The 13257-nt window shown below is 44.3% G+C and overlaps 3 protein-coding genes and 2 non-coding genes across 5 annotated transcripts in view; 3 read left to right on the top strand and 2 right to left on the bottom strand.

The window, feature by feature from the left end:
* Positions 1-5439, bottom strand: part of SLC25A30 (solute carrier family 25 member 30) — a 101973-nt gene extending 96534 nt beyond the window's left edge. The window contains exon 1 of the mRNA XM_072617193.1: positions 5314-5439. The gene's annotated coding sequence lies outside the window, so the exon portion shown is untranslated. The remainder of the gene's footprint in view (positions 1-5313) is intronic.
* LOC140512370 (uncharacterized) lies at positions 1141-4882 on the bottom strand. Its single transcript, XM_072621510.1, has 3 exons — positions 4634-4882; positions 4120-4554; positions 1141-1485 (listed from the first exon to the last, which is right to left on the bottom strand). The coding sequence occupies exons 1-3, from the start codon at positions 4880-4882 to the stop codon at positions 1339-1341; spliced, it is 831 nt and encodes a 276-aa protein (XP_072477611.1). The 3' UTR covers positions 1141-1338.
* Positions 4520-9199, top strand: TPT1 (tumor protein, translationally-controlled 1). Its single transcript, XM_072617197.1, has 6 exons — positions 4520-4980; positions 5375-5448; positions 6143-6333; positions 6818-6923; positions 7609-7725; positions 8989-9199. The coding sequence occupies exons 1-6, from the start codon at positions 4953-4955 to the stop codon at positions 8989-8991; spliced, it is 519 nt and encodes a 172-aa protein (XP_072473298.1). The 5' UTR covers positions 4520-4952; the 3' UTR covers positions 8992-9199.
* LOC140512938 (small nucleolar RNA SNORA31) lies at positions 8785-8911 on the top strand. The gene has a single exon (XR_011969991.1). It is a non-coding gene; the product is annotated as a small nucleolar RNA SNORA31 (small nucleolar RNA).
* An 858-nt stretch (positions 9200-10057) lies between the features above and the next one.
* LOC140512939 (small nucleolar RNA SNORA31) lies at positions 10058-10189 on the top strand. The gene has a single exon (XR_011969992.1). It is a non-coding gene; the product is annotated as a small nucleolar RNA SNORA31 (small nucleolar RNA).
* The last annotated feature ends 3068 nt before the right edge of the window (positions 10190-13257 follow it).

Raw genomic sequence — 13257 nt, 5'->3', positions numbered from 1 at the left:
GCAGACTGTGAAAGGTTTGAAAAGCCCCAAAGAAGAGGCAAGAAATATACATTAGAACAGTTGGGCCAGTCAGGCATGGCATGGCCAAACTTGTGTGTTTCAGGACTATCAGTTTGACAGCTGTGTGGAGGCTAGATTAATTTACCACAACTGCTGTAATGAATATCCAACACTTATTTGTGCTACTTTTTCTCATCACTCAAACTGAACTAAATTCAATTAATAAACATTTATTATATGCAACTGCCATATACTAAGCCTTATGCTGGGTTCCGAGGATACAAATGCACAACTACTGAGACAGACCAGCCCTCAAACAATTAGTAAGCATTTATGAAGTGCCTATTATATATAAAGAACTGTGCTAGGTACTTGGGGGGAAAAGACAAAATATGAAAGTGTTCCTTCAAGGACTTTCCATTCTATTGCCATTAACCAAATAGCAAGTAAAGGGGAGAAGGTCCTAAATGAAATAATAAAAATGGCTAGAGGAGGGTAGGGGAGAAAGAAAAGAATGGAGTCTTTTAATGTTATTCCTTCCTAGAGTTCCTAGCAATAAATCATACTTAAATATTCAAAAGGATCTGTGATCTCATCAATTCCAGAGTTTCCCTCCAAGATGCCCATCATAGTTCCCCTCTGCCTTCCCATCCTGTGTGACTCTCTTAGATGTCTTTCTCAACACTGCCCAGTGGTGGTATACATCCAACCTGCTGGAGACTTTCTTTGCTTTCTCTTGATATCCTGAGGACACCAGTGCAGCTCCAGCTATCTGCCTGTCATGTCTCACTATCACCATAGTCCTTCCCAGTTTCTCTTTCTATCTTACATTTTTCCTTGGAATTCCTCATGAGGACAAGTTCGATACTAAAGGAAGAGGTCAAAGAACTCCAGACTGATTTTAGGTAAGTTTAATCAATTGGATACTTACATTGGGGCAAGGATCTTACAGTCTAATAGAAAGATAACAAGCAAATGGCTGTATACAGACAAGATGTGTATGGGATAAATTGGAGATGATCTTAGAGAAGGCACTAACATTAAGGAGGACCAGGAATGATTTTGGTTCTAGGAGTGATAACACTATAGCAAACTAACCCCAACCTGTGTGTTTACCATGAACAATCAGCACAGACTCAATTAGCTCTGAAAGATTTATTCAAGTGGCATAAGAATATCAGCTTATAAAAAATTTCCACCCAACATCTGGTTATACTCTGCCACAAATATAGACAGTGTCCATGAGGAGTGGGGAGTAGGTATAAACTGATTGTACAGTCGTAGTGAGGCACACCTGTAGGGAACACATGTGGCACATAACTCTGGGACTGCAAGACTTCAGTGTTCTTTCTTTCTCTGGAGAGTCTTAACCAAGTTCATTGCAGGGTAGGATATTCGTAGTATTTGTGATGGATGGGGAGCTCTGTTGCTAGACTTGACTAGGTCCCCAAGTCTCTCTAAGCTGGATACTATTTCTCTTGACTCCTAAAGCACAAAGGGGAATTAAAAAAAAATCCATTATTATTGCCTCATGTATTCTGAAAAATCAAGGTAAAAATTATACAACTTAAAAAAAAGCAAAGCTCTAAGCTACATAATTTATAATATTAAAAAAGGGGAAAACTGTTCAAGTGTTCAGAACGAAAAGTTATGCCTTTTTTTGTTGTTAGCTAAATTCCACCTTCTATCTGATGTTACAGTCTTCCCATAACATAATTATGCCAATGGAGCACAGGCTTTGGCAGGTCCCAAACGAAACTGAAAACACTTTAAACATTGGTGCAGAGACAGATTGTATTTCTCTTTCTTGAGGACTGGCTTGGCTCATTTCTCAGGTTTTCATCTCTTAACCACTACTTACTAGTGAATTTTTTTTGCTGTTGTTCAGCAAAATCATCTACTATGGTAGGGATCTACTATGAGGGAATTTAGGTTTCTGTCTGTGTTGGGCACACACAGGGATGAAATTTCAAATCTTTGAGATAAAATAAGTTTCACTTCGTTTCCATAAAGAAAATATCTCATAGTTTCCTCCCTTTTTTGGTTTTTTAATAATTTTCACTCACATTCAGGTCACCAGCAGGTGAGTTAAACACTGGAAGTGGCTTCAGAGCATGTAACTCTGATTACAGAGACATTTCCAATGGAAAATACACTAGACAGGGAACCAAGAAATGTAGCACCCAGTTAGATCTTTGCCAAAGATTTGTTAAGTGACCTTGGACAAGTAACAAATTCTTTGACTCATTTTCTTCATCTAAAAGTGAGAAACAACAGAAGTCTTTAGAAGAATGCCAAGCAGATGAAATGCCTTGAGTTACTGTAATAATGTAATTGATACTGATTATATTTTTCTACACATTGCTTCTTAATTAATGGTATTGCCATTATTACTACTCACAACTGTAATTCCCTTTTTCTTTAAAAAAAAATTTATACCTTTTGTGTTTTATATCAGTCATCTCTTCCAGTCTCTTGCAATGTGTATTTATTCTGATTAGTAGGCCCCCACTTCTCTGCAATAAGGGAGGAGGTATGTTCCACTAATCAAATTAATCAATGCTTAAAGAGATTAGCTCTACTATTCATCGGAAGGACAAGTACTCAAGCATAAATACTTTGGCCACATAATGAGAAGACAGGATTTATTAAAAAAAGACTCTGATGATGGAAAAGATTGAACGTAAAAGGAATATGGCAGAGGATGGGCAGAAGATGGGATAGTATCATGGAAGCAACGAACGTGAGCTTGGAGAGACTTTTGAGGACAGAAGGGCGTGGTGGGCTGAGTTGGACATGACTGAACGATGTTTCACTATCTCTTATGTAGAATGTGCTTACTTTTTTTTCCCATTTCTCAGAGTTCAACCTATTAGTGATTTACATGGTTGTGGTCACTGTACACGTCACTTTCTTGGTTCTGCTTATTTCAGTCTGCATCAGTTCTTGATGAGTTCCCCAAAATTCCTCATACTTGTCATTTCTTATTGAATGTTATTTAATTATTCACATATGCTTTTTTCAGCAATTCCCCTAATTGTCTTTTTAAAAAGTATCCACCTGCCAGTTTTAATGCTCATACCTCTTACATGCTGAACCAATTCTTATTTTCCGTAACACGCTACAGAGCACTCTACAATTACCTACCCTATAGCTGGTAAAGATTAAGGTGTCCCTAATAGATGGCATTTCTAACAACAGTGAACAGACACAAAGAAAAGTGCCATATGGTCCTCATTTTTGGGCTTGGCAGAAGCTACCTTTGGGGCAACAATTACTTCTAAAATTTTTCATCCGTTTGACACAATATATCACATACTGATACCCAAACCACATTCAGTCCAGATTTCTAGAGCTGTTAATTCTGGGGACCGTATTTTAAGGAAACACTGATAAGCTGGAGACCAGCCTGAGTAAGGTAAAAAGGCCCAACTTGTCCTGCCAGATAAACTGAAGGACCGGGGGTAGTATAATGGCCAAAACTTTGGATCTAAAGCTGACTCGGCCGCTTTCTACTTGTGGGATCCTGAATAACCCTTTCATGCTCAGTTTTTTATCTGAAATGAGGTAGTTGGACTAAATGTCATCTAAGGTATGTATCTTCAAGGATACACCTAGGATGCTACCACAGGGGATATGTGGCCTGGACACAGAAGCCTTGGAAGGCTGCCATCCCCCCTCAGGTGTCTCCGTGTCCCCAGTATCTAAGCTTTAACATGTAAAAGAAGCTAAGTAAGTGCTTGCAGAATTCAATGGGACAGTCATCTCCCAGCATCTGGAAGGCGGCGATGTGGAGGGATGGCCCGGGGATGTGCCGGTACACGCGGCAGAACGCTGCTCGTCTGCATCAACACGTTCCCAAACAATCCGAATCCCGCCAGGGTCGGTGGTCTTCGCCACTTCGAGGTGTCAATACTCACTGATAATCAAGCCCTAAGTTCCAGCACACCCCGGGACGTCAGGAAGGCCTTTCCTTAACGCTCACAGAGCAGCATGGGCTGCCTCCGCGCCGGCAGCCGTGGGAGGGACGCCTCCGGAGGCGCACGGAGGGCGGGCCTGGCCGGCCACCCAAGGCCCAACTTCGGGGCTGGAAATGGCCGCGGGCGCCGGCTATCTCACCGAGGAAGGTGAATTCGGGAGAAGGGAGGGCGAAGGGACCCTCAGCGGGGGCAGTGGCCAGGCCTGAGGCGTCCGGCCTCCCGGCGGGTGGGGCCGCTGCAGGGCCGTTCGCCGGCTCGGAGCTCGGCCCCGTAACAAAGCCAGTGAGGCTGGGCCGGAGCGGACCAAGATCCGGGGCGGGGAGGCCTTATCCGAGCCCCCAAATGTCTGCAGACCACCCATCGGCAGCGGGAGAAGGCGCTCTTCCTCACCCCGGCTGCCCGCGGGCAGGGAGCCACCACGGGGAGTGAAGGGCAGGGACCGCGAGGAGGCCTCACCCGCAGCATAACAAACGTGGGGCCGGCCTCCCTCGGCGGAAGGGGAGGTGGGGTGGGCGGGTCCAAAGAGAGGGGGCGTGGTCAAACTAGAGGCCCGCCCCTTCCGGCGGGGGCACCCCTGGAGGGTCCGATGACCCCCTTCTCAGCCAGATCGGGTCCGGTAACCCTCCGCCCCTCCCCCCGGGCACCGGGGATACGCCGACCCCGTTGGAATGGCCCATTGTGTCCGGGCGGGGCAGCGCCAGGACTCTCCTCGATTCCATCCCCACGCCCCCTCCCCCGCGGGGCCTGCGTGACACGTCCCCGGTTGCAGGGCTTCCGGATGCACGGGGGTGGGGGGGCAGTGACGTAGGGGGAACGTGCCCTCTATATGAGGTTGGGGAGCGGCTGACTCGGCCTTTTCCGCCCGCTCCCCCCTCCCCCCCCAAGCGCCGCTCCGGCTGCATCGCGCTCACACCGAGCTCCGGGCCCCCGCAGCGCTAGCGCCGCCGCCGCCGCCACCCTCCTGCCGCCGCCATGATCATCTACCGGGACCTCATCAGCCGTGAGTGCTGTCCGCGCGACCCCTACTGCCGCGCGCTGAGGAAAGGGGAGAGCTGGGGGGGGGGGAAGAGGAGAGAGGACGCTGCCGCCCCGGACCTCGAGTCCGGCTGGGCGCGAGGCGGCCGGGGGCGGGGGTGGGGGGGAAGAGGAGCGGCGCGCGCCGGCCGCGAGGCCTCCAGATCCCGGATGGGCTCCGGATTTTGGCTGGGGGGAGGGGGAGAGAGATGGCGCGCGCGCGGTGCCGGCGGCCCCCGGGAGGGAGGAAGGAAATGGCGGCCCTGCCGCTGAGGCCTGTGCTGGCGGAGGAGGGGGGAGCGGAAAGAGGGGCGCCTACTTGGGGCCGGTGGGGAGTGAGCCGGGGCCCCACGTCTGTCCGTCCTTCTGTCCCCGAGCAGATGATGAGATGTTCTCCGACATTTACAAGATCCGGGAGATCGCGAACGGGCTGTGCCTGGAGGTGGAGGGGAAGGTGAGGCCTGGGCCGGGGAGGGAGGCAGGGGCGGCGCGGCTGCCAGACCGCAGGCGCGGGGGGGACGGGGCGAGCGGGGGAGGGAGGTTGTGCAATCCGCCTCCTGGCGGACAGGACGCGGTTTCCTGGCGAAGGCCCCGCCGGCCCGAAGTTTCCAGGAGGTGCCGGGAAGCGAGGCCCGCTGGCGAGAGCGCTGCTGCCCCCTCTGGCGCCTGCGGCTCCCTGCAGCCGGCCGGGGGAGAGGGGGAGGGGAGGGCTGCCCCTCCGGACCGGACGGGGCAGGCGGCCCCCTTCCGCAACCCAAGCCGTCCCGCAGGCCTTAATCCTTCGTCCGGTCTTCCGGCTTTGCCCAAGCCGCGGCCGGCCGTGGTCTCTGTACAGAGAACCCGTTAGAGCCAAAGGCAGTCCGGAAGCCTTGGCCGGGCCAGTCCCTTTGGGTAGCTTTGACAACTGTTGCACAACAGGTACTGAACTGATGGAGGGAATGTCCTCCCTTTGGAGTTCCACATGCTGGTAAAAGAGCCAGTAGGATACCAAGAAGGAAAGTTGCTCTAACATTCTTCATTATTCTTGGGTTCCAGGTCTTATCTAGTGGGCTGTATTTTTCACATCACTTTGCCGCTTATTCGTAAGTCCTTTAAAAATAGGCTTTTTTGTTATTCTCTTTTTTCCCTTTTTCTCTTTTCTAACCCAGATGGTCAGTAGGACAGAGGGTACCATTGATGATTCACTCATCGGTGGAAATGCCTCTGCTGAAGGTCCTGAGGGTGAAGGAACTGACGCCACTGTAATCACTGGAGTTGACATAGTAATAAACCATCATCTGCAAGAAACTAGTTTCACAAAAGAATCCTACAAAAAGTACATCAAAGACTACATGAAATCGTAAGTGACTAAAGTCTTTCAAATAACTTAAGAGGTTTGAATATAAGTTATTATTTTTGGTAGCCCCGGACCTAATGGTTTAACTGTGCTAAGAACCATTATGGTACAATGAGAGTGTACAAAAACCTCACCTAAATTTTAGGTGAGCATTGTGAAGAATGGATTGGGATAGTTAGATTATGAAAATCCATTAGCATGAGACCTTTGAATTTAGTGTGCTGGGAGTGTCATTGGCACTATGGCTAGTAAGCCCGCCTGCTTAGAATTTGTTTTGAGATATGTACAAAGCTATCCTGACTTCTTAATGTTGACAGTTTGGAGGAGTTTTGGTTTTTTTAACGTTAAAAAAATTACAGTTTGGAGGTTGCAAGTTGCAAGGACATGACCATTATGAATATTTTGGGTTTCTTTTTCAATTTGGATATTTAATTGTTTTCTCAGAATTCACTGTTTTCGAAAAACTAACTATAATCTTTTGTTTTAGAATCAAGGGCAGACTTGAAGAACACAAGCCAGATAGAGTAAAACCTTTTATGACGGGAGCTGCAGAGCAGATCAAACACATCCTTGCTAATTTTAAAAACTATCAGGTAAATATCTTGAAATTGCAGATCAAAGGAATGTAAACAATTTAACTGTCCTTCCCCAAATTAACAGTGTTTGGCCACTTGGGTGTTTTGGAATCTGCGTATAGTTTGCTAGCTTGTGGAATGTTTTAGTTTAGCTTTGGTTACTTGGCGTACTTTGGAGATTTCACATTATTACAGTTGGTATAATGCCCCCATATTCTATGTCGAGGGCTCTAATCACAAGTGGCATTATGTTATTCTGGGGAAATCTACAGGTCTGGTCCAGAGTGCAGTGTAGTTTGCTTAAGAGCACTAGAAGTTTTAACAGTAAGAATGGTAACATTCTGTCAAAAGCAAAATAACTGATTTGTCCCAAGGCTCTCTGCTTTCAGAGAGGGTTGTTACTCCTTAAAGGCAATCTTGCTTGGAATTACAGGTGTGCTTTTATTGTTGGTAATCCTCCCTCTATCCTTCCCTTTCTGACTAGGAATGTACATGAATATAATGGGGAGGGTACTTGGTGTAGTACATCAAAAGCCTTGAATTTAGAACTGGATGACTTGGGGGTAGAGGGTATGTGGAGTCTTCCAGTGTTTTGTGAGTCCCTTCATGGTGATAAGAATCATATACTGGGTGACACTATTGCTTTATCTTTCCACCCATTCACCGCTCTCCCCTCCTCCCCCCCCCCCCCTCACCCCTCCAGTTCTTCATAGGTGAAAACATGAATCCAGATGGCATGGTGGCTCTCTTGGACTTCCGTGAGGATGGTGTGACTCCATATATGATTTTCTTTAAGGATGGTTTAGAAATGGAGAAATGTGTAAGTAAAAAAACACTTGTTTCTGAACTAGTAATTTAAAACACCCAATCTGTTAGCTTCTTTGTGACTTAGATATGGGAAATATAAAAGCTATAGAAATTTAGTGGGGGGGGTTTTCATAAAACAATCCAAGTCTAATTTTTTTGTCTTATTCTTTAAAGTTTTTCTTAATTTTGTAATAAAGCTTAGTTTTTAGATGCATAAATTATGTTCATATGTCACTAGTTTCAAATCATGCTAAAAATTTAACTGATAGAAAATGTTTAGGTAGATGTACTAGTTAAAGCATTGAGAATAATTTTGTTTAAATTTGCAAGGCTCCATTTCATTAACAACAATCATATAGCATAAGTCTTAGTGTAGGATTAGTGCTGATGGTTTAAATGAGAATGTTTGGGTCGCCATTTCTTGAGGGTCTACTCTTGTGTTAGATGCCAGAAGGATTGCTATAGGCAGGACACAAGGATTCCGTAATCCACTTGTGGTGAATCATAGAGCTCTATGTTGGAAAGGTCACTTAGACTTTATTAATAACTCTTGGTTTACAGATGAGGGAACTGAGAACCTGCAACTTGTTGACATGAATAATCTCTTGTGTAGCCAGCGTGTGTGGCGTAAATACAAGAAGTTAATTAAAAGGTTACTATAGAAGAGACCCTATATTGGTGATAAGTTTGGAAGTAGAATGATTCATGTTGGTGTGGTTGGGAAAGTCTCTTTAATACAGCAGGAGATGGAATGCAGGATTTATTTTTTAATTCTTTTTTACGTGCATTGTTAAATCCATATAACAATTAGAAATGCTGTACTTTTATTTGAAGGATGGGTAGATAGACAGTTGCTGCATCTCTAGTCTAAGGAAATATTATGAGAAAAAAGTTGAAAAACTAAAAATGCTTTAGGATATATTCAGGAAAGGCAAGTAAAGTTTTATTAGCTTATACCTCAGCATAAGGTTCAAAAATTTTGGGTCAAAAAGGCTAAAAGCAGTGTGGGTGAAGCCAAATAAGGTTAAAAATTCTGTTCATCAGGGATTAGGTAAACTGATAAATCATTTACCTGCATCCACTGATAGACCTTGAACAAGTTACTGTTGTTCACTGGTTTGCACTAGGGTGCCAAAGAGAAGTCCTCGTGCTTTCTGTCTGTCTTTGTGGCAGCCCAGATTGAATAGAGGAATACATTTACATGAAAGAATAAGATATGTAGCATACATTTAATATTGAGGGGAAGCCTTCTAACCTTTTGTTCCTTTTGTTGCAGTAACAAATTCAGCTGATTACTTTGAGTCACCTGTCATTATAACTGGCTGCTGCTTTTTGTCATCTACACAACACCAGGACTTGGACAAACTTGGACTGATGTCATCTTGAGCTTTATTCATTTATTTTTGACCTTGATTTATTTGGAGTGGAGGCATTGTTTTTAAAAACATGTCATGTAGGTTGTCTAAAATAAAAAGCATTTAAACCCATTTGAGAGAATTCCTCTTGGTCTAATGTTTTTTAAGCTCAAATTACAGTAACTTGCTACGGTTGTACCTCAAGGATCATTGTAGAGATCGTTGCCTGATCTTAGATTACTTTTCAGCATAAGACTCTTCAAATAGACTTTTCTACAGTTGACTGCTTCTGAAAAAAGGAAGAGATGCTCAAAAATGTGCCAACAATATGAAGTGGACCTTTCTACATTTTCATTTCATCTACAAGCTGAAGTAGAGTTAACTCTGGAAGAGATTACATCCAAACTGAATAAAATGAAACCATGTAAAACTGTTGGAAGCTGAGTATTGACTGAGCTTATTTATCAACCAACTCTCAATCTCGATTGTTTACCTTGAGTCAGCAGGGAGATCAAACGGGATTGTAGAAAAGGTGCCTAGTTTGCAGCTGTAAAGGGCAACTGGTGAGGGATTGTAAATATTTTATACTTGATTTCTTTTTAAACTGAGCCTTTAATGAGGGGTGGCTTAATTTATGAAAAATAGGTGGAATGAAAAGGGATATGAACAAGATGAGTAGCTGTGCGTAGATTGTTAAAACAGACTTTTTAATAAGTGAAAAGTGGAAGGAGGGGTATTTTTTTTAAATGTGTGTTAACTATTAAGGCATATAGGGAAGAGAGACCCTAAGGTAGAAAAAAGCAATTAGGGAATCTCAAGAAAAAAATTTAAAACTTTTTCTCTTTTAGGTAAACGGAGGAGGGGAAGGATTGACAAGCCATAACTAGCTATCACAGGAGTGCAGTTTAACCTGTTTGGGGGGGGGGGGAAACTAGAAAGGCATGGAGCAGCTTCCCTATTCTGTGGGTGTCATGGATGAGTTGATCATTTATGCATCTCTTTGACAGACCTGGAGCAGTTATGTCTGCTTTTAAGGTTTCCATTAAGATGCAAAAAAAAAATTTCCTCGCGCTTTCTCTCTGCTTGACAGTGGCAGTCTAGATTGAATAGAGGAATACAAGAGATAACTGAACAAACCATTGCCTCATCTTTACATGAATATTTTAGAGTCCTTTTGTAATTTTTGGTTTTGGTAGGTATTTTGGAATGGAAATATGACAAAAGTATATGCCTGCCCTGCCAATTTGCTAGACCTTTTGACTTGGGCAAGTTCTGTAAATTTAGTTTGAAATAAATGGTTTAGAACTTTGAATATATAGGTCTACTTCTGACAGGAATTATTGCAGGATGTGACAATTTTGAGAAACATTAGGGGCAGAAGTATGACTGAGGTCTAAACTGATTTCAAAATCCAACAGTGTTAGCTTGCAGTTACAAATCTCCCATCCGATGATGGAGACCAATGGTACCTGGAAGTTCCAGACTGATTTTTTGAAAAGAAGCTCAAGTGTTGAATCTTATAAATAAAACCAAGTTTTATGTCTGACATGGTCTGTCTATTCCTTAATATGTTACTTGGTATTTTTTTTAGGGAATGACTAAAGCTGTGATGGCATGGAAGAATTACCTAACCCGTAAGTGATTAATTTGATGTAGATAATATATTGGTCCTCCTCGAGAACAATATATATATTAGTAAGTTTTCCCCTTCATTTTGTAAGTTCTTAAAGCATTGTGCCAGTTTTGCCAGCTGATATCAGTTGTAGCCTGTCACTGGAGGGTGCATGAGGAGGGGCAAAGGAATAAGGGTAACAGCAGTCATCTGTCTTTAATAACCAGAGTGCAAAGAGAAGGTATTGGCCAGATTTGTGACATAAATACCATTAATGATAGTTGTGAATATTTAGCAAAGTAGCATAAAAATTAGCTTTAAACACAAAGATTGTCCAGCTAAAAGGATACTGTGTCTCACAAATGAAAATAGCAGGTTGGATTGTAAAGAGCACTGTTACGAGGAACCACTGGGTTCCAGGCTTTGATCTGTCAGGTTTTGAACAAGTCCTTTGAATCTATCTCAGTTTCCTCAATTGTACAGTAACATTAAAGGTTATCTTGGAGTATCAAGGTTTCATCTCTAGGAATAATCTATCAAGTAGTTCTAATTCAAAGAACATGAAGTGCTTAGGGACTCTGTAAGGTCCCATCCTGAAACACAATCACTTGATCATGTAGGTGTGTGAGGCTGGGAGGAACAAAGGACAAATGAGTATTTGTGGCTGAAAGAAGCTTGTGTCTAGTATGTGAAAAATAGTTGGCATTCATGGTTCCTTTCATGTTACCTTCATATATGTCTTTAACATAACCTTATAGACATCATATCCTTTTATAGATGAGGAAACTTGCAGATGTTGTGACTTGCCCATGGTCAGTGTCTTGAGTTCTGCCTGGGTGTCTGGAGCAGCCTTGTTTCTAAAATTCCAAGTAGAGACTGTGTGATCAGGTTGAGTTTGTCCTTGATTTTCCATTCACTGAGCATAACCAGATGTTGAAGTCAGAAGTGCAGTTCCAATCCCTTCCTGCTATGCTGAACTTCATACAGAGAAAATTACTGTCATATTTGTTACCACTTAACAATGTACAAGACAGACTACTGAAAGAATATTTAATGAAACAGGATTTTTAATAAAATGCTTATTATGTTTTCCTATTGCTGATAACCTTGGTTCATTTAAAACTTATTCTAACCCTTTAAAAATTGGTACCTTTTTATGTCTCCACTTCCCAAAGAAGCCCATCTTTCTGACTCTTCTTGTGTACAAGCTATCCCCAATCACTTTCACAAATCTTCAAGGCTTAACTCAGATCTACCTGTGACCCTTTCTTGATCACCCCCATCCCAGTTTTTGGTGTTCTTTCCATTTTCTTTGTCCTCCCGTCATTAGAATGAGTTCCTGGAGAGCAGGGTCTTTCATTTTTATTTCTGCACCTTCCAGTGCCAGTTGGCAATGCCTTGCTCCTACACAATAGTTGCTTAATGAATGTTGGTTGAATTCAATCATACTTAGCCAATACAACATTAAATAGAACATGGTAGGTGTTCCAACCAGGGCTGGTCTCAGAGCCAAAAACACTCAGGCTCAAGTCCAACTTTAACACATACAGGACCCCCAGGCAACTCTAAAGTCAGGAGTAAATAAGCAGATACTGAAGCAACCTTTCACCAGGGTTTTCCTGTACTGATGAAAGAAATCCCAGGTCTGATAAAAAATAAAACACCAAATTAGCTGACATGATGCTACGTGATAACATTTTTTGGATAAGATTCCTTGTATTAATTTAAATTTGGGCAGTTTTTTTAGCTAGGGTTTCTAAAAATTCTAAATATTATAACAATCCTGCATTTTCCCTGGACTATTTATCAATGTCAGAATAATATGACTGAGAAGCAGCAAAGCAGAGTTAGAATTGCAGTCATGACCTGGCTTCAAATCCTGCCTCCCATACTTCTCTGTGACTGAAAACAGGCCTCAGAACCAGGTCCTTTGTTAATAAAGATTCCTCCAGTAGAGGGGAGGAGATACATGGCAGGTCTAGGCAATGTAAAAATCAAAGATGGGGGTGGAGCCAAGATGGCGGAGTAGAAAGACGCACATACACATAGCTCCGAACCCACAACCCACAGAATGGCTAGAGGGGACCAACTCACGGTGAATTCTGCACCCAGAGGCCACAGAATATTGGAGTGAGGGAGATTTCTGTTCCGGAGAGACCTGCAAACCTCTCGCGGGGGGTCCTTCGCGCTGCGGACTGGACGCCGGGACTGGGAGCAGAGGGCAGCCCTGCAGCGGCCGCGACACCGTGAGGAAAAGATCCGAGCGGGCTTCAGGGACGGGATCTCCAGCAGCCACGCGGGTCCCTCCACCCACAGAGGGACCTGCAAACCTCTCGCAAAAGGTCTGTCGCGCTGCAGACGCGGAGCCCGGCGGCGGCTGCGGCTCTGAGAGGTACAGATCCGAGCAGGCTTTAGGGACGGGATCTCCAGCGGCGGCACAAGCCCCTCCACCCACAGGTGACGGGGGTCGGTGAGAGAGTCTCTTTGGCGGGTCGAGAGGGGAGTGGGGTGCCCCCATGGCTCGGGCCCCCCCGGGAGATAGAAGCTGAGAGGCGGCTGCAGACCGGGGCTCCCCAAG

This window comes from Notamacropus eugenii, chromosome 6, assembly GCF_028372415.1.
Source record: "Notamacropus eugenii isolate mMacEug1 chromosome 6, mMacEug1.pri_v2, whole genome shotgun sequence".
NCBI classification, from domain to species: Eukaryota; Metazoa; Chordata; class Mammalia; order Diprotodontia; family Macropodidae; genus Notamacropus; species Notamacropus eugenii.
The sequence above is the reverse complement of the archived record's forward strand: the minus strand, read 5'-3'. Positions and strand labels throughout refer to the sequence as shown.